Source organism: Anopheles funestus, chromosome 2RL, assembly GCF_943734845.2.
Source record: "Anopheles funestus chromosome 2RL, idAnoFuneDA-416_04, whole genome shotgun sequence".
NCBI classification, from domain to species: Eukaryota; Metazoa; Arthropoda; class Insecta; order Diptera; family Culicidae; genus Anopheles; species Anopheles funestus.
In genome coordinates this window covers 59755720-59777320 of record NC_064598.1, presented here as the reverse complement: position 1 = coordinate 59777320, position 21601 = coordinate 59755720, and the positions used below count along the sequence as shown (strand labels likewise).

Genomic DNA, 21601 nt, shown 5'->3' with positions numbered 1-21601 from the left:
TCTGATTATCTCCCGGTACAGCGAGTTTCTTAAACAACCATCATCAAATCTTAGTCGTTTGTCTCTGTTTTACATCGCTAGATCAGCCATTGAAGAATCTACATTTCTGCTAAGCTGACATTACCATAAAACTTAAAACGAATTGATTTTATCTCATGACGAATCTATCGAATTCCCAGAATCGCTTTCCAGGCACCACGCAGCTAAGAGTAAAACCTTTTATCGTTACATTTAACCAGAGGGCCTGCGGAAGGTTAAGCCCAAAACTTTGGGACATATTCTTCTATTCATCCTACCGTTAAAAGAAAGGTGATAACCAAATCAAACCAATAAAAAACCAATCAATCCTAAATCGATCCATCAGCACGCTTTGTGGTAGGCTTTAGACGGCGAAGTTCTTTAAAAACTTCAATAACTGCCGCAGTACTTAAAGCAAACACTTCTCCGCGCTACCGATAAGGTTTAATTGGTTGGCGTTTTTCCAAGGAATCAACCGTCCGTCCTGATCACTGTCAGCTTGACTGGTGCACGAAAACCGGCAAGACAAATTGATGCCGGCTTTGTAACGCTGCAATTGTAGATTCTATTAAAACTACTTCTCCACGCATGGCTATCAGAAATTGTTTGTCTTCAAGTGGGTTCCTCCAGTTTAGCGCATAACAAAAACTTTGTCCCTCGCCGCTTTTGCTGGGTAACCAGCCGATTCTCTGTAAAGGAGCTAGTCGGGCCTCGGAACCGAAAGGAAGCTGCAAACGAAAAACCGGCTTTCGATTGCCAATCTTTCCGCTTTCTTTATTGCTTTCTCCGGGAATTCGTTCTGCGTTATACCTTTCCCTTACAGTCAATAGTGATTTTCGTTTTACCCATTTTATTTCTCTGACATTCACACACGCACGCACACCGTAAAAATGTTTCTTTCTTTCTTTGGTAAACGAGGACATCAGCATATACAAACACTGCGCCACGGACGGATCTCCACTACCGCTCTGTTGCCAGATTGCAGTATAGTGTCACCATGTCACCAAACTGGGGAAAAAAAAACTTCTTCCTCATTGCTGTCGTTTCTCGGCACCAACGCTGACTATCTGCTTACGGTCATCTGAAAGAAGGCACCCATACGGACAGTGGACCCGCGTTGTGGGATGACTCTCGAACCAAACGCCCGACAATCTGAAGAACACCTCAAAATCAAGTTGTCGTACATACGTGGCGAGGCCAGTTCTACCAATCCTACGTAGATCGCGCGGAGCTCGTTATCCGGCAACCATTATAGTCAGCGGGAGGGTGAAGATAGAAGCGTTCAGATTTTGGACTCCAGTGCTCCGAAAGGGATCATTTTATAATATGTTTTATCCATCCATCCCCGCTTTACTTCGTTAATCTGCGTTGTATCGAAACTCGCAGCATTTGCTCGTTAGCCGAACCGAATGTCTATTCCTGATAATCAATTTTATTGTTATTTTAGGCAAATTAGTTAGCTTTATGGCTTTGTCTTGGTATTTGGGAAATCGAAAAAAACTTCGGGAACGAAAAAATAGACAGAGGATTTCATAGACCGAAAAATAACCCGCAATAGCATTACTAAGAAGGTGCTACTTTTGTGATTAATCGAAACACATCAAGGAAAAGTTTAAAGAAATGCATAAGTTTTATTTTGAGAAAAATTAGTGGCGAATGTCACACATTACTCAAGGGCTAGAGTTTAGCATCATAATATCCATTCAACGGATAAAAGGGATAAAAATGTTCAAACATGAAGACGGTAGAATATAAGAACCGATTCTACAATAAAGGAAATTCTATTTAAATAGTCATCAGCACAAAAGGGACTACCAACAATGCAATGCACGATCACGAACATACGTTTCACTTTTCTTCCAAATTGCCTTTTAATAGTAGCATCTTGAAGATTACCTCAAAGCAGCAACCATCATCGGCATTTTCCTTCAAAACTCTCTGCCGCACAGCACAATTCAACCAATAATTGCTCCACAACCCTTCATTATTGGAGCTTCTTTTCTTGTGCGCTGAAACTATACGCGGTAGCGCGCATCTGCACTTTCTGTTTCGAACTCCCGAACACGGAACGATCTTCCCTTACAGTAAAAAAGCATCACCTGACAAGCGCTTGGGATTGCACCTTCGCAAACCTCCGTATAATTAAGAGCACGATGGAGTGCGGTGAAAAGGAAGGAGGCGCTCGACATGCTTTTGCACCTTTCATTCCCCCCAAACAGGTCAACCCTAGAAAAAGGTTCTTTTCACTACCGCATGTTAACACAAAATGGCCAAAGCTTCGAGTGGAGACGGTAGACAACAGGTGTGATTTGAAATCCGTGTATGACTGTTCGTAGTGCGATTGGCGATCGAAAACAAAACGAAACAGCAAACGTTTAAATTAAACCAGACCAAACCAACACCACAAAACCACTAAAACTTCTTTTCAGAAAACGATACTCATCACCATATGGCGATCAGCAAATGGACTGATTCTTATCAAGGATCCAAAATGAAAACAAAACAAAATTAACGAGCAGCAACTTCGGAGAATCGTTTCATCCCTGAAGTATGCCGTCATTTGGGGATCTCCTTCAGGATGCTACAGGGTGGAGTTTTGCACGGTTTCAACAAACAACCTATAGTAATAAGAAGATTGTTTGCACAAAAAAAACATTCCAAGGACAGGCACTTCCTGCCGTCAGCTGCTATTCAGGTTCCAATTTAACACTCTAAACTGCTTCCTATATTGCTACACAAATCTGGAACAGAAAGAATCATTCTGCCAAACCTCGACACCCATTTCAAGGCTCGTGTGTTTGATGATTATTTTCAAAATCATCAACATCATTATTCGACAGACAAAGCTTCGTTGACTGGTACGATGATAGACGTTCAAACCACTATTCACTTCCGAACCGCTGAACGTTCGCAACACGATCATATCTTTTACAAAATATACACTGTGCAAAACAAAAATCCCCTCAGCCCTTGTTGCACGTAAGTTCTGCTTCAGAAGGCTGCTTCAACGACCGAAAGGGGAGTTTCCTGGGACATATAATTTTCGTTCCTATCTTTCCGTATTTGGTCAGCTCTTAGTTGGGTTCTTTTTTGGGTTACCTTTTCGTCAGTTAGTAAATGCACTGTGATCACTAGCAACATATTGCATTCCGCAAAATGTTACACAGACACACTATAAGGCACCAATTAATTGTATCGAGTAGAAAAAAATTAAAAAAATAATTCCAGTACACAATTTTCGACACAATTGGTACAACAGAACAACATAACCTCCAACCATTACCTGAAAGTATATTTTGACAAATCTTGCCCTATACGAGGGTTATATAAAACACACTGGAGCGCAGAAAATTTTGGTTTACATTTTTAAATTTCAACAAACGCATACGTATCCACTATGCTGACGATGTAGTTTCAAATCCAAATATAAATCCTTTTTTATATACGTCCGTAAAGCGATGAAGGTGATGTTGAACAACTCATTCATAACGATTCCCACGTTGACGTTGTCAACAACAATGTTCCAATCATTTTCGAAGCTGATGCATAAACCTTCTCACGTAAATCTACCAACCACCTTCCTTTATACGGTTATTGAAGTTGATGAATGAAATTAATAGATGTTGAATGGGCAGTTTTATTTGAATGTTTAAATATTTTTATTTACAGACTGATTTTTAGGAATGGAAAACAGCAAACAACAAACATGCCATTTCATTCATGGCGTATCAGAATTAGTATGATTGGAATGTTATATTGGTTGACTGGTGCTACTTAAACGTAGCCATTTAATCCACTGAACACATAGGTTTTTGCAAATAACTCAAAATTCCATCGTTCAGTTCAACCAACAACCAGAGAAACCGAAAAATGGATCGAAATTTCTTTCGTCGCGTTCCAATTGAACTTGGCAAAATTGTCGCTAAAGTCAACCCCAAACTGCATGCAATCTTTGTATTCCTAATTTAAGGCCTTACATGACTACCGGTTGACTAATTCGTGTAATAGCTTCATCATACGACGCTAAAAACGAAAGCTAGTTCTTCTCACAAGCTCCTCAACGTTGCCGCTTTCCCTTGAAATTTTCCACTTCAGTCGCAGTGAGTACAAAAAAACCCATATGCACTGACATGTAGCTACCGGTATCATATAAAAGACACTTTCACCACACAAAGAGTACTGTCTCGCCCCGTGTGTAGCTCTCCGTACGGTTGTACGACCGTGAATAAAAACTTCTGGAACGGAAAAACTTTTTCCATCATCCAAACCACACATCCGACCAGTTATAGGCAGACAGGCCAACCGTGATTGATCAGTTATGACGCTGCTGATGATGATGATCGCGCAGTCGATGTGACGAGTTTTGCCGCTGGAGACACATTTTTTGGATACTTTCCGTGTTCCTCTTCCGTTCCGAGTACATGCTTACATGCGAAACATCCGACGACGGGTTAGTGTTCCGACGAGGAAAGGTTCATAAATCCTACACCCAACCGTCGATTATTGGTGTTTCAACTTTCACCCAGCCATTATGAAGGTAGCCATTTTTGCTTTAACTTTTTGTTCATCACACCTAGTAAGAGCTCAGAAACCAAAAAACATCAAACCCGACCAAGCTTTCATCAGCTTGCGATCAACTATGGGACAAGGTGAAGTTGCGTTTATGAACAATCATAATTAAACGTCCACAACGAACTCCCAACCGAGTGCCGATAAGCGAAGCAGGGAGTCGCTCTGGGTACTTCGCTAAAAGACGCAGGGAGATGACAAAATATCATTTTCAGCTATCATTAAGCACTTGAAAAAGCGTGGGACCGGGAAGATAGAATTTTCCATTCATTATTTATAAGAGTGCCCGGCCGAATTAATGCGCCTCGACAAAGCCATTTTAAATCATCTTCACGAATCGCATCCTTTTGATCCTGCCTCCATATTTACCCGGACAAGGGAAGACAGTTCACTTATAAGAACTTTGCGACTTCCACATCATAACTTCCATCCCTGCTGCAGAAGCTTTCGCCGTAGAACAGCGAGCTTGAGGACAAACAAACTCGAGAAGCACTCAAACGTATAAATGAAATTCATCCCCAAAAATGTCACCCAACTCCGCATTTGACCCAGTCACCTTCCAACGATTACTATGGGCACCGAGAGTTTAGGAAGCAAAGAGCCACAAATCCTCGCTGGTACATAACCCTTGAGTGAAATTTCTCACAATCCGCTCCACGAACACCAGTAAACCTTCCGCCATAATGTCGGTTCGGCGGCTATGGGTACATTGATACTCGCTGCTCCTACGACTTTAGTCATAAAACGTCGAGAAATATGTTTCCAGCAGAAAGGATTGGCTAACCGGTAAAATGTACTTATAAGCCGCTTTCAATATCCAGCTTAGGATGCAGCCGTGCACTCACCCAAATGAACGAACACGAGATATGCGCGCCAAGCAATGCCAACCGTCATTGGGGCAAGACGACATTCGCTAAATGACACTTCAAACCCTCCCGCTCGGTACCACATTCCAAGTGCGTCGCATAAACCCCAAGCTGATGGTGCAAATCCGATTCTCTCTTCCCTTCCTGCAATTGCACTGGGACAAAGCGCAGTCACCATGCAAACCGCACTGGTCGTGGAGTCAGGAGTCTGCGAGCTGAAACCGGTTGTCCCACCCAGCGTCCCTGGTACATTCGAATGCGAGACCGTCATATTTAATACTGCTGTGTGTATGCGTGTGCAAGTACGTACTACCAGCGAATGTCTCGTTTCTTGGACGAGAAGAAAAACGGTCCCTGAGGGAAAATCAGTCTCAATGCACTGACGACTGCAGCTCTAATCTCTACACCAACGAAAGAACTGGAGAGAAAGAGGAATCCGACTTACGAGATGAATACGACAAGACAGCTCACCATCAGCTACATTTGCATTAGTATTAAAATCCGTTTATTAATAAATTTGCAATATGCAAATGGTTGCACCCTTCCGTTTTTGCCGCACTCTTCATTACACAAGCCCAAACCCAAACTGAGGAGCGGAAACGATGGCATAGAAAAGCCCAATCAGGGCTTTTACAAATATGAAAATTTATTGATCACCATATCACTTCCAATTCTTGCCATACGATGCGATGCGCCCGTCCACATACACTATCAGTACCATATCACACACTTCGAAATGGATCATATTGTAGAGGGTGTTGTTGTGCTTCCCTATGCTCGCGCGCAATCCTGCATTGCTGGCGCCCCCGAATCCAACACTGAGCTAATAATAATGCTAAAAGCAAGCACACTGGTAAGGGGATTGATTGTTCACTTGCTGTGTCCACAAATGGGGCCCACATCAACAACGTCGACGACGACGACGACGGCGAAACGAGAACCGTTCCGTTCTCCTTCGATTGATTTAGTCGAACACTGCACGAAAGAGAGCGGGATCACCGTTTGCAGACCACTGTTCTGCACAGTCGGTTTGAAGGCGGGAGTTGTGATGGCATTGATCTAAAAATTCAATAGAGAATTAGCGCGATGCTTTGAAAACAAGAGCCACACAGAGATTGTGCTCATTATTAATGCTGTGCAGCGTCGCCGTTTCTGTGTGGAGAAGAAGAACCAACCGAGGATGGAGATGGGCATTCGGGAGGGTTTTTAATTAGGAACAATGACAATCATTTTACCCTTTCGTACGTGTTTTTATTTTTGCAAAGAGTAGCGTGTCTTTCTACTTTTCAGATAAAATCAATACATTTATTTCATTTTACATATTGCGGTATGCAAAATAGTTAATTCACTATATCGTCTGAAATTTGATCAATTTGTTACGTTTATCTCACACGTTCGTAACGTTCATGGGTATTCATGGATGTATAGCAATAAGCCAAACAATACTTCCTTCGTGATTGCTCATCGGTTTCGCTGTTTAACTGAAGCACACTTACCAAACCACACACACACGCATGCACATACATAACCGGTCTACCAACCGCGTTCATTATTCCAATGATGGTGTTGCAATTTCAAAAGCCACAAACAGCTGCGCATTGAAGCAAAACAGGCGCAGCAGTAAATGCCTATCGTTTCGGTTTGGAGCAATACAAACAAGCCCATCGATTGGCATGATCATCAACATAAACCACAGCACAGACACATACACACACACATCGATTGCACATTATTGACAATCAGGCAAACGATCGCGACTCGAATGGCAACATCGTTTGCTAATTGTCTGGCAAAGGAAACTGTTTTCCTGGAGCAGAGGAATCGAGTGCAAGTTTGCCTTCTATCAGCCCATCCATCATCAGAGCCGTTCATCGATATGTCACCCCAGTACGGTACACCATTTGACCCGAACTCGAAGGTAAAGCTCATGTGAGTCATTTGATAGCAATGCCAACAGAACGCGTACATACGCGACAAGGAATTCTAGGCGAATTCACGCAAACAGTTCAATTCAATGCTAGTTGCTGGACTGGAACACAAATCAACCGCTAGCTTCGGGTGTTTGGCAGTAACTGCAAGTTTAAAGACGGTTTGTGTTTACACGAGTCATGAAGATATGCTCACAACGCTAATGGGCAGCATCCTTGCTTGCGTGTAGCTTTTCTAAGGACCGAAATGGAATCTTGAGCTGGGAATAATCACCAGTTTTCTCGGAACGATGCAATTCAAAAGTATGTCTAGGTACTGTCAACCATATTCTTGTTAGTTTCGAGTTTAATTTCGATGCTTTTGAGAATTGTCCAGAAACCCCAATGAGAAGTATCAGTACAAGTTGACTCATTTTTTTAACATTGTCGTCTACCATGCATCAATCTCTTTGCTTCACTCACTTCAGTAAGATGTCGTTCAAACGAAAACTAAGATCCCTAGACTATACACATACAAAGAACTGGAGGAGGCTTAGAGATAGCAAGTAGTAAACGATAATGATCCACTTCAAACCAAGAAGCTATAAGGATGATATTGAGTGATTCGAACCGCCTTATTTATTGTTTAAAGTATTCGAGCCTACAAGAAAAATTGTTTGAACTTTCCTCTGATATTTCTACAGACAACAATTCTCAACTTTTGGTGAAGAACTCCTTTCAATTCTCCATTCTCAAATTAGTCCAAAACATTGAATAATATGGTACAGGAACAGAGGTGGTGATGACTTTATTAATTAATTCCTCATTTGTATCTTCTCGAACATAATTATAAAATAGTATTCTAAAATCAAATAAGGACTTCACATCAACATATTAAGTTATAAAAAAGGAAATGTTTAGCCATCGACCATTGTAAACCATCTTGCTGAAAGAGTATGTACACAAATATCATTGTCTGATAAGTACACAACTCATCGCATAACAGACTTCCATTGCAGGATTTAAAAAAAAGATAAATTTTCAATATTCTCACGTAGTGTAGCAGCACCACCCTTGTGGCTGGATGTATATGAATGCTACTTACAATAATCAACAGTTGTAGCTCGTGCGCACAGAATGAAACGATGTGTTTCATGTAGAGTCATTATTTTCCCAAAAAGTATGAAATGGGGACTGAACCAATTTTACTCCATTATTAAATGTTATTATGAGTTTTTTTACAGCTCTGCGTAGGTACCTAGTATCTACTACATATTACCGCTCCACACTCTTATGCTTTTCGTGCCTTTGAAAACCTTCATCAAAGAAACATATTTGCAATGTTTGTCTGTATTATTTTATGCATTATCATTCCTTCGCTCGGATCACAAGCAGCAGAAGCATTCAAACAAAACAAAAGGTACGGCAGAAACGATAATTACCTTCGCCAGCCACCGACCAAGAATGGTTTCTCAAAGATCGAACCGAAGCGCACTAAAAGCCATTTGAAAGACAGTTCGGGTCAGGTCAGTGGGCATCATTCCTCTCCATTTTTACCTGACTGATTTTGTGTCTTTTCTCGCACCGCACATACATACATTCCATCCTATCTTCCAGTCCGAGCGGATCCCCGGTAAGTGTGTTTGATTCATCATATCATCTTCGAAAACGTGCACTTTTTCCCATTTTCTGTTGCAGTGAAGCACATGCATCGTTTTGTTATGAACTTGCTTTTTTGCCCGATTCACTGTCTACGTCCTGCGTATTCGAATTACCGAAGAAAATCCCATTTTTGCACCTTTTCCGGTAGGATCCGGAGCCTGGAACGAATATCGACAGCTATAATCGTTGTGAGTGAAGCGAACGCATTTAAAAAAGAAGGAGCAGGAAGATACATGCATACAAACCTCCGAAACCGAAAACAACAGTTGTTGAATGCGCTTTTGTTCCATGTTCGTGCACAGAACTGTCTGAGAAGAAGGTGTGCATGTTTCGAATCATTCCAATTCCGATACAGTGCAATGATGCCTGGGAAGAACGCCATCCCGTTAGAGGTAGCAACAACAAAAAACCCCAACCACCTCTACCACACTTTCGACGGGATGCAGCGGATGCGCTTTACAATTCCTTCGTTAGCTATACGAAGGGAAACTGAAGACCGAACCGTTTAATTTTCCAATCTCGAATCCGGGAGAGTAAACCTCGGAGCAGAGCCCTGCAACATCAATTACACCAAAGCCATTTACGGAGCGAACACCGTAGGACAGAACGTTGCTGCAAGTGCTTCCTTCGGAACGCGCGATTATACTACTCGAGCAACAAAGGATACTTTAAAATTTAATTACAAACATTTTGTTTCATTTCATTCCGTGCCAACCGGCTGTCATCGTAAACTGTAGCTGCAGTCAGCAGTCTCATAAATCACAACACAAGTGTAAGTTGTATGAACCTCAACTCGAATACACCTTTTTTGAGCCTTTTCTATAGGAATCTGTTCAATCCAAAAGATGTGCACTTTACTCAATATTACGAGCAAACTGTGGGATATCACAAAACGCAAGCAGAGTTTCTGGTTCTTCTCAAACGTTAAAACTATGCTGCAACATCTACCTTGTTTCCGTGTTTCAGCGATCCTTGGGCCTCTCCATTACACGTCCTTTACTTTTAAATTTAATTAAATAAAGAAGGAAACTTCACACGATCGCACTACCTTTGCGCTGCGGAGCCGTGTGCATGCATGCCAATTTAATTGCTCTCGAGAGGACACCGAGATGCAACAAAGAGCGAACTGAAAGCGAACTCAAATTTATGAACACGCTGGCTTTACGAACGTGCACACTCTATTGTGATGAGCCCTTTTGACCCCCGGTGCGGCAGGACAAAAGCTGAACCGACGAGTGGGAAGGTAAGCGTTATTTCTCTAGTATCAAATTTCTTACCCACATTGAATGTTTGAATAAATACAAGGGAAAAAAAATCCCCATCTCTGCTATTGTGCCTTGAAGAGTTAGCAACAAGCGTCATCGAAGCATTTCTTAGTTTATTTGAACAGCTTTTTTTCCTTTGTTCCTGTTGGTGTCTTCCCTCTCTACATACATCAATCCTACAGACATCGGGCGGTTATCATCACAAAGAAGTATGTTAGCAAAAAGTGCGTTATTCTGAATGATTTTAAGCGATATCATGAAGGAAGTTCTCCAAGGTTTGCCAATTTTGTCTATTCTTTAACATATTTTCAAACGCCAACTTCTCCGCCCAGCAAATCATTGCCTCGACAGGGCAGCAGCACGTGAACCTGTAGCTTCACGGACATCCACGCTTAACAAAAATTCAACGAAATAAAAAATATACCTTTACCACCGTAAAACTCGTGAAATATCGCACCGATCGGTTGAAAAATGCGTGAACAACTCGATCAATTGACCGATCACCAGTTAGTGTGAAGAGAGTTGCTTCAAGATTTCAAACCTCCACAACATCCTACTACACTGCTATAGCCTGCGCCATCTTTATTTTCCATTCCTGTCTTTTGCATGCTGCCTCGTGTGTGTGTTTAGTTGCCTTTAAGATTCTGCTCATTAGAGTACGCCTCAATGGCAACCCGGTGTGCGAGTAGTCCAACGGTGGTGAAGCCGATCAAACCGGTTACACGACGCAAGGAATGCGTAAAATTAATGTCTTGGCACGATAGGATCGTGAAACCGGTCCTCCCTTTCCCTGTCTCTCAAGCTTTGTACGGTTGCGAAGATCAAGTTCCATCGACTGCCTACTCATTCTTCTTCATTTAACCCTAGCCAGAGTACTACGGGCTATGACACAGGCTAGCGGATAGCGAAAATTATCATACTAATGACCGGACAATATTTTGGAGCTTCAACGAGTTACAGTCGAAACGGACTTAAACCAACCAGTCAAAGGAATTCGAATGTTGTTCAGCTAATTATACGCTTCTTCTTCGACGATCATCCTCCAACGCCTAGGTCAGGATGTTAGGGATTTTCTAATTTCAGCACCCAATTGTCAATGATCGACGCCACATAAACATGGCTCTCGGGTCGAAAACAATCAATGGTTCGAAGAAGCTAGAAAAGGTGGGACTGTATTTTATGTGGGCTATAACAGCTGGTAAGCCGATTCTAATGGGGATTTATTTTGCGGAGGATACAAAAAAATGTACGAAAATAAACGTAAGACATACACAGCCAGGCGAAGAGATGACATCGTAAATAGACAGCTTTACATATTGCTGTCCAGAACATTAGTAGACAAATCGTATTATACACGCATCTTCTTCTAGTGGCAATATTTCGATTTACTCCACCACAGGCCCCATTTTGGAGCCTTGTCTCGGAGTCTGTTTAAAAAATATCCTTCGCATAAATCAACAATTTTAGGTAATTTACAGTAGTACTGCAACATTGGATAATGCTTAATATGTTTTCCAATTTTAACTTTCAACACCATCGCAGGTAAAGCTTGCCAATTGTGACTTCTATCCTCAAAATGGTTGTTAGTGCCAGTGGAACAACTGTTATACCGGGCACCATCAAGGTAGCAGAAACTTTCCCCACATCAAACAAACGGCACACGGCAAGGTTCCGTCGTCGTGTTACGACCTTCACAAAACACCCTGCCCTGACCCTGCCTGATGGATGGTATGTTGGTGCACAAGAAACCATTTTCTACCACCAGGTAAACGAACATTAGTGCAACACATATGTCACATTCCCCTGGCAAGGTACCATCATCTATGAAACCTGCAGAAGCAGCGCACTGCTTCTTACATAAACATATCTTGTGCTAATCATTCGCTATGCATTTATTTATAAGTTATTGACAATTTCCCTTGTTGCTGTTGTGGGTGGGTGGGTTTTACCCGTCCTGAGGAACGCATTATCGAAACGGACCGACAGCCCAATCGCCCAACCCCGTTGGCAAGTGAATATCCGTGGGTTGAAGATTCGTTTACAGTTTACGCTTTGATGAACCGTCCACCGGGCACCGGTCCGCCTAATGTTTTCGACCCACAGATATCACTCCGACCCCGCGCAGACCATTAAATAATGCTTGATAACTTGCGGCTATAGTACAAATTTTTATACTGCAAGCAAGCTACATTTATCCATCATGATGAACTCGGGGGTTTAATATTTATAAGGTAGCTCACCCGCCCGTCCGGTGGAACTTGTTGCAACGGACGAAGCTGCGCTCTCGCAACAACACACCAACATGGGGCCAAACCCTTCTGTGTAACACAGAGATTGTACAGCCGTGTCATGGAGTTCTGCTTGTGTCGACGATTTATATCTAGGTTTTGTGGTCAGCCAGTGGGTATTTTTGTTACACATGTTCTGTTCGTAGTATTACTTGGTGCTTCTTTTCGTTGATGCATCTGTCCTTTTTGGGTTGGTTTTTAGTTAGCGTATTTTTCCACCGCCTTTCTGCCTAATATCGGACGATATAACATGTCTTACGATAATGTTTAGTTTTTATTCTATCTGCAGAGATAGCATTCCTTTTCTTGCGGCAACAAATGTACATCCATAAGAATGTTATTAACGATCATAAATACCATTTATGTCACCCTTTAGGTATTATTAACGTAAATAAAAATTAGCTTTTGGTCAATAAAATCAAATAGCTGTCGAGAGCTGCGCAATTCCATCGTCATACGTCTTGCAAACTGGATTTTTCGTCATAAAATAAACTCATTAGGCATCAGCTACCAAATTGAGCTACCAAAATGGATCCGTTCGGAAGCAATCACTGCACTTAAGCCGACGTAACCGACCAGTACCAGGTTCAAAAACGAAATAATACTCCTACCATTTTAGAGTGTTCTTTTCCTTCAACTTAACTACGATTGAAAGGCACTTTAGGCACAATAAAAATAGCCATTGCCACTCTTGACCACCCTATAACTAGCTCAACAAGTTTCGCTATGTGAGCAAGTTTCCATACCGCAAGCCAGCACCACGCAGCCGAGTTTTAAACGAAACATAAAAAGCACCCAAACAAATACGAACCACCGAAACCGCTTTCCGACCCCAACTGTACAACCACCCTACCCGTGGGGTATGTTTCACCCTTTCTGGTCGGTTTTTTTGCATTGCTAGCATACGATGGTGCGTTCCAAAATCGGTCGACATCCACCGGTGGAAGAAATGTGGGGAACTAACATCGTAGGAAATGGAGTAACGCGATCACCGCAAGATCTTGGATCGTGCCACCACACGAAGCAAAGCGCGCACGGTAACGAAACAAAGGCTACTATGTTCCAAACCATGCGCTCGCGTGTTTGGATTGTATGTGTCTGTATCGCTGTAGGTATAGTTTTCGACTCAGCAAGTAAAATAAACCGTTTGGCAAAATCAGCTGTTGGAGGGGTTGTTTTCATCTTTTTTTTTTCTTTTCTTTACGCCATTCATATTCAACCCCCTCCAACCCCCCCGAAAAGGCGTTTTCTACTGACCGTTAAAACTCGTGACCATGGGGCATTGTTGCGGGCACGAAATACCATTTTTGTCCCTTTTCTAAGTAATAGTTCCTATACAGGTTCATTAGATTGAGCAATAGTATTTTCAGTCACGAGCATGAATCATGTGTTTTATCTGAAGTTCGTTATTTGAGCTGTGCTTATATTTTTTGTATTTATACAAAGTTAAATAATTATAAATATTCGTTTTTTGTTCTTCTGAAACACGCACAACGAACGAACAACATGAATTAAACATATTCCTATGGGTTGGTCATGTCATAAGAATGCTACCAGACAACCTAACCTAGCAAGGCCATAAATATAATAAATAAAAAATGAAATGATTTTGGAATGATTTTAACGAATGATCCTCAACGGCGAACGTTTAGCAGCAGTAAGCAGTAGATATAATTCTTCTTCTTGGCTTAACGACCTTAGAGGTCATGACGATCATTTCTGGCTTATTAGACATATTTTTACCAAAATGGAGGATAGTCAGTCCATAGTATGGGGGGACGGTCCGGCCGGGATTTGATACCCGGTGCTGTCATGTGGAACCGGCGGTGTTTCTCACGTAGACCACTAGGCCACCCCTCAAACCACTATATCTAGAACATTTGACAACGAGTTTTACATACCTGTAAGCGTTCTGTAGACATTCATCGTTCGCTTTGTTCCTGGTAAATCCATCCTTGGAGCCATTTCTCAAAAACGGCTCAACGTTCGAGCCGTGTGTCAATCAGCAGCAGGGTTCAATTCAAACAAACGGAATAATCGATCTCCAATTGAAACGTTTCTGAGTCAGCAACTTATATCACACCGTATCGTAAACACCTTCGCCTAAAACACCTTCAGTGCTGACGCAGTAATAGCGTCATGATTGCGCACCGTTCGAACACACACAGTAAAGCTTTTCTGTCTCGCTAACGTTTTGCACTAAACGATACACCTCAACAGCAATTCGATCTTGGACCGGCAGCAGTGTCGTTGCACAATATCATCACCACACACAACCAAACGGCTAAAACTTGAGAACCACCACCTGTTTTGGGAAGCTGTTGGGAGTAGTAATTGAACACTTTTAACCACGAAAAAGAGCTAGATACAAACCGTTACCTCACACACTGACGCATTGAATCAAACGATCGTGCTCGGCACATGGATTTTACTTTTCAATTGAACAAACAAAACACTTTGCATGTTTCTTTTCTTTTTTCTTTCGCTGTATTTCTTCTGTCGTGTTGTTTGTATTTCGTTTCACACATTTAACATACCTCGGTAGATAAAAGATATGTTTTGGTTTTTAGCTTTGCGTTTAAAAACGAACGATCATATGACCATCACCACACGAAATCGTCGATCTTTAGCGGATCACCAGGATCGTGGATAATCTTTTACCACCTTACGTATGCCATCTTGGCATATGGGCGATGAAGCTGCTTCATTCAAGCCTAACCATTTTGCATCAACTCTCGTGCTCGATGGGGCCGTTTGCTCGTTGCCGTACTGCCTTGAATCACTTCACTGCCACCAAAGATTTGATCACCGCTTTTTTTCTATTCCTCTGCACGCTTCATCCAGTGCTCGCATCGCATATGATGCCGCGAGTGCCGATGTAGTTTGTTGTGTTTTTCACTGATTAATTACCACCGGTGCAGATAATTAAATAACCGTGCATCGACCAATTAGCATACACAACTCTTTCCATTTCCCGCTACCGTCGGTAAGATTGTGAGTTGGTTTTATCTTCACTTTATACCTCGTTTGCTTGCCTTTTCGATACACTTAATTCGTTGTTTTCACTGCTCTAGTAACCCGGAAAGTAATCAAAATTGTTTCACTCTGTTCCACCGATCGGCACAGCACCACCACACATCGCACACATTCGCACAACGCGATAACGGAATTAGCCAGAAATCTGATCACTCATCCCCGGGGGCGATGGATATTCGCTTTTTCGATCAAATAAATGGCTAATCCTAGAAGCTACAGCGTCCCATACGCTGCGAATCACTTGAATTTCTGCTTGGGTTTTTACACACACCTTTATCCCAGGTTGCTAGGGTAACACACGTCTATGGCAAAAACTGTTGAGCAGCAGCGACACACAGGCGACGTCGTTTCTCCGAAGCCCACTCTTGCAAACAACACGCGCGTTCCAGCAAACCCAACGCATCTGCCGCCGTCGTAAGTCGCTTTCCGTTGATTCGCTCACGCACACTCTTGCAATGTCATAGTTACCCGGTTGGAGAAAAAGAGGTAGATAGAGAAATACGAACCTGTGCTACACTGTTCACGCATCCGCGACGGTGTGTTCGATATATCCAGGGGAGATCAAACACATACCCGCACACACACAACAACAGTCTGTGCGAAGTAAATGCGGCAACAGTGCAACCGGTACGCTAGCACGATCCTGCAACCGATTTATCTTAAACGTTCACGCACACCAGCATAGGCCCGAGAACGCGCACCTTTAAGGTGCGCATCGATTAGGCAAAGGTGCAACATGCTGCAGCAGCCGTCAATTGAACACCTTTTACGCACACTACCAAGCAAAACGACGCTGTACACCGAACTATTGAAATCTTTCGTTGGATCAAATAGGAATTACGATCGGTAAAATGAGGAAAAGGTATCGCCTTCAGCACGCAGATATGTGCTACTGTGCGAGGGTTCTTCAATTTCTTTTTCCTTGACGTTGAGTGAGGTCGTTTAATATGCGATGCAAACATTTCTTAAACTGTTGATTTAATGTTTAAACAGAACCTATTATTAAAACATTGCGCCGTACATAGTAGGTTGTTTAAAATTCATAAAATAAAATTATTAATAAAATCGTTATATTTTATAATTTATTATTATCAGCGATGAAATTGTAATTTGTTCGTTGCGAAATTGTAAATAATTTATGTGTGTGTTTAAATAACATTTTCATACTTTTGTGAGCACAATAGATTAGTTTGCCTTGTAAACTTCAATATTTCAGTTCATCGATATCATTTGTATTACTATTTTTGCACTACTAAAATATTAGATACGGATTATGTGATGAGACATTTCAACTCTTTTCACTCATTTTAGTTCATATAGGAAAAATTTGATCGATTCTACCTACTCGGCATATGAAATAATAATTTGGGAAATTTTTTGTTAAAATGTCATCTGCTTCAAGCAACTTTTTGTTAAACACGATCTTTGAAGCAATAAAACAAAAATGTGTGAATTTAGTAAAGTATTGCAAATTAATGCTTGATTCAGTCATAAGCTAATTTCAGTTCGTTTCAAATTAACAACTTTTGCCAAATACGTATTTTGAACAAAGACTCCTCTGTGCCAATAAGCCAATAACAACAATCGACACACGGTTTAATGCGCATTGCCGTAGAAGCAAAAGTAGCACAGGATCTTTCGCAAAACGGGAATTTTATTTCAACGTCAAGGGAAGAGATAGTTGCAAAACTCGAAATGGCCACTCTGCAGAAAATCCTGTTTTTTTTTGCTATGCGTATGCATACACCAACGCCAATGACGGTGATCGATCGAGAGTGTGCATGTGTGAGCGTCAACATCACGAATGACCGCGAGAGCAATGAACGGGAAAATGCAATCACCTTCCTGTCCACGAGCACTACCATTAGTGGTTCGTAGCGTTTACCGTCGAAAGCTAAGCTGCATGCGCATGTGTGACATTCTCCGCACACATTCCACACTTCCCTTCGCCTGCTCTGTCGACGATCTCGATCGTCGAATGTTCTTTTCTCTTCAGTTCGCAAAGTATCCAAAGAGTCTGCATGAAGAAAGCTTGCTTAATGCAACGATTGCAGCGCTGTAAACACAGCCCAAGAAGCTTTAAACCGGTATAAGAACGGCCGGCTGGTCGTACACATCGAATTGGAACGGGGGAAAGAGTCGGATCGGACTTTAGCGTAAGATCGGACTTGATTACCGTTTTCTGACCACCCTAGCTAGTTCTGCTGTAGTACGGGAAAGTGAAGAACCCGTTTCCAGTAGCCTCCCGTTCTACCCCATTTCGGTCGTCACCATTTCATCCGGTAGGCCCAGCCGTAGCATATCTGTCTAGCTGTCGCGTTGCACCACGGATGTCGAAAAGGATGGGACTCATGGTTGAACCGTCATTCTTCCTGCCAACCCAATTTCCACGGCATTCTTTGCACAATGCGGCCACCAACCCGATACAACCACATAAGCGTACCGTAATTAGAATGTTCATCGCACATGCTATTAGCATGAAATTAAGACAAGTCTCGGCTGCCAGTTCAGGTTCAGGTAGCGTAGGTAGGTGTGCATTGGCCCAGCAAAGATTACCTTACGACATTAGCCACCCGGCTGCGCTTGACTGATGCGCAAATGATAGCAACTTACACGTTCGTGCTACATTCTTCGGCTGTCCGGATGCAAATTCTCATACCATCAACGGCTTCTTGCATTCGGCTTCTGGTTGCTGTTACATTGACGAACGGCATTAATCAACCCTGCACATTGATTGTACCGGTACGTGCTGCCGCTGCGGAAGTGCAACTGAGCGGAAACTAGGACCTGACTGTGTACGCATTTCATACGCAGCATAATAACCTCCGCTGATCATCATTGGTCTGATATGAGGAGTTAATCTAGGTGATGCAGTTATCAATTATTGCACCCCGAGCTAACATCGAACGGGAATTTTTATGGTTCCCAAACTATTATTCTTGGTATAAATAGTATTTTTATCATTATTCAGCATCATAATATGTTGCAAGCAAAAGAACTGCGATCCACCAATTACTCTTTTTTTGTAATATAAAAAAAGTCATTTGTTTAAATCAACAATTAATTATATAGCTTTTATAGTATTCGAATTACTATATACCATTGCATAAAATATTCGATTATAACTTACTGTATTAAAGAAACAGTATCAAACATTATTCTTTGAACTATTGTAAATTTTAACGCTCCTATAAATTCTTTACTTTTATAATTAAACATGAACTATCAGATTGCAATTTTCTATATATTTTCTCATCAAGTTCCTAATTAGTCAATTTGTTTAATTATTCTTTTGTTCATTTATTTATTTATTTATATATTGATTTACATGTTCATTATTTTGATTATTATTTTAATATTGATCTATGAATAGCAAAAGTCATGGAAAAATGAGCATTTGTTACTTTAGTTTGGGATGACACTGTTTTAAACTTCAATCTGACTTTTAGAATTCTCATCTATCGCAAGCAAACTAAAATCGTGTTGAGAAACGATTTAATTTTGTAAATCGACAGTTGGGTCGTATTTTTTTCCTGCCAACTTTGACATGCTGTGAACGGATCTCTATCAGTCGACTCCAAATTAAACAGTTGATAAACTAATTATCGATAGTGCGGCAGTCTTCAGTCCTTCAGTTCAACATATTCCGCTCTACGCATGCAAACCCACGGGTGCCAAGTGAGAATGCTGTGATGAAAAAATGAAAGAAAAAAAACTGAACCGAAAAAAAGTCACCACCGACCGTAAATGGGAGCAACATTAACACCAGCTGATAAACGTACCATCGCGCTTCGTTTATTCTAGCGATAGTTGTTTTTCTTTTCGTGCTTCTCCCACCCACTACACGTGTGCTCCTCTTATTTTGGCCATGTCGTACAGCCCTCCTGTTTCAAGACAAATTGGAGGTCGTATGCTGCAGTGCGTCGTTTTCACGTTAGCTATGTTCCAGTCTGCGCACCCACAAGCACCCTGGGATGTCCATGTTTCCCGTAGGTTGTAGAAAAAGTATCATTTTTCTAGCTGACATCGTTTTGAAGTCGTCCATACGACGGCGCGCTACGGGATCCGGCCCCGGATCGGAAGTATCGCTCGCACGCAACATAACGATTCTTCTGCTCGCGATGGTATTTTTTTTTCGGTTAGCATTGTTTTGTTTTTGGGACCTATGATTAACGATGCGCCGAAGTCGCTCAACAAACCTTAGTGGCAACGAAGGAACGGATGCGGCAATGGGACGGACATATTAATTCTACCGATAAAAATAGCTGTAAATTATGATACTGGCTGCCCAATATTGAATTTCCTCCGAAATCGTACAAAATTTATTCGAGTATCGCCGCTAATCGCTTCGGTAAAGGGATGGGATTAATGAAAAGGCGCACCATTTGGGGATTTTGGAAGATGCGCTGGCAGGATGATAGCAACGGCAGCGGATGGCAAGCGTGTAGATAAACAGCCGGGTCAGATTGCCGAACAGGTAGAAATGGAACCCTATTCCATTCCTTCATTACTCATATGGACGTGATCAGCCAAAGATTATAGCCGGTCGTATCGAAGAAAGTGGCCGATATGCTTCGAATCCCTTTTCTAGCACTCGAAGGGAAAGCGTGAACGAGGCGTTGAATAAATGGCTTCATTTGGGACGATAACATGGCCAATGGGGGTACAGGGATGTGTGGTTTTTTGAAGAAACTACTGATGAACCGTGTTGGACAACTATTTGACCTATAAATTGTTGGTTTTATTGGTATCATCATTTTTGTACGTTAATCCACATCCATTGACTGGCATTTTTTAAAAGCTGCAAAAAAAGGGGAAAATTTTACAAATCAAATTAGGTACATCATTCTGTGTGCTTTTGTATTTAAAATAGATTTTGAGGGAAAATGATTAGCAAATCTAGTCACCTTCAAGTCATCGAGTGTAAATTCATAGCGTCGAGCAATGCATTCGTAAAGAAGTATTGAATTATGATAAAAATCTTCCTGTAAAATTATATTTCATCGTCAAAGAACAAACAAACAAATACTCGAAACGTACATTTCAGCTGCAATTCATTTCCACCGTCGTGTCTCCAGCCTCCCGCATTTAAGTCAATCGAATGTATAAGCACTCGATCATTGGCGCAAAAAGACGCAGGCCCAAGAACACCGCGTAAGAAACGACAACGAATGTTACTGAAACGGGTTGTTGTGTTCTACGATACTCAATCGTAAAGCGCAGAAGAAGTATGATCATTTGCCAGAGGGTGTCGAGAGGAAGCAAAACCCGCAATACAGCCAAGCCCGTATTTGCTTTAAAAACATAAAACGAAGACTAATGGACCTGTGTACCGAAGAAGGGAACGAACATGGTAAGGAAGGGGGAGAGCGGAAAATAATAAGACACTTCGAAAGACACCGTGACGCAAAGGAGACGGATTGACGGAAGACAAAAGGCAACGAGACAAACAACACGAAAGATAGAAAATGAAAAGCTCACAAACGATCAACAAGCTTCTTGTGTCGCGAACGAGCAAGCGAAAGAAAAGACACAAAACGGGCTGCAGCATAAGCTCGCGCTACTAAACAACAGTCTTTCATCAACACCACCGAAACGGAGACCGGGGATCGTGTGTGCGTACGCACACAGCTACATCGTGACCGAGCGCAGGTATAGGGGTGGAATGCCAGGTAAGCGGCAAGCACGCGATCGTGCGCCAACTGCCTAAGTGATCAAGATGGCTGACGGTTCTTGGAGTTGGGCTTTTAAATTTTTACATAAATGAATATTTATCGGGCTCTCCCTTTGCGCGCTGTTGCCAAGTTCAGTGGTCCAGCATCTTCGCGATCTGCTCCAAAGGGGCAGAAACGAATTGAACGAAGAACGAACTGAGAAAGAGCAGGAAAACGATCTGAGTTTAAGGGTCCCGAAAAAAAGCGCGCGATTACGGAGAAAGCGATGGGCGCTGGGGGATGTAGGTGGGGTGAAGTGGCTTCTGGAAATGGTTC

At 42.0% G+C, this 21601-nt stretch overlaps 1 protein-coding gene across 2 annotated transcripts in view; it reads right to left on the bottom strand.

Moving 5' to 3' along the window:
• Positions 1 to 15995, bottom strand: part of LOC125766632 (hemicentin-1-like) — a 67480-nt gene extending 51485 nt beyond the window's left edge. Inside the window, exons 1-2 of one of the 2 annotated variants that reach the window (XM_049432836.1) lie at positions 15883 to 15995; positions 14477 to 14893 (exon numbers count right to left, since the gene is read on the bottom strand). In XM_049432836.1, the coding sequence (XP_049288793.1) occupies positions 14477 to 14540 (64 nt within the window). In that variant the 5' untranslated portion in view covers positions 14541 to 14893; positions 15883 to 15995. Of the gene's footprint in view, positions 1 to 14476 lie in introns of both variants that reach the window. The other variant, XM_049432837.1, reaches the window with a different exon arrangement.
• Between the last annotated feature and the right edge of the window lie 5606 nt (positions 15996 to 21601).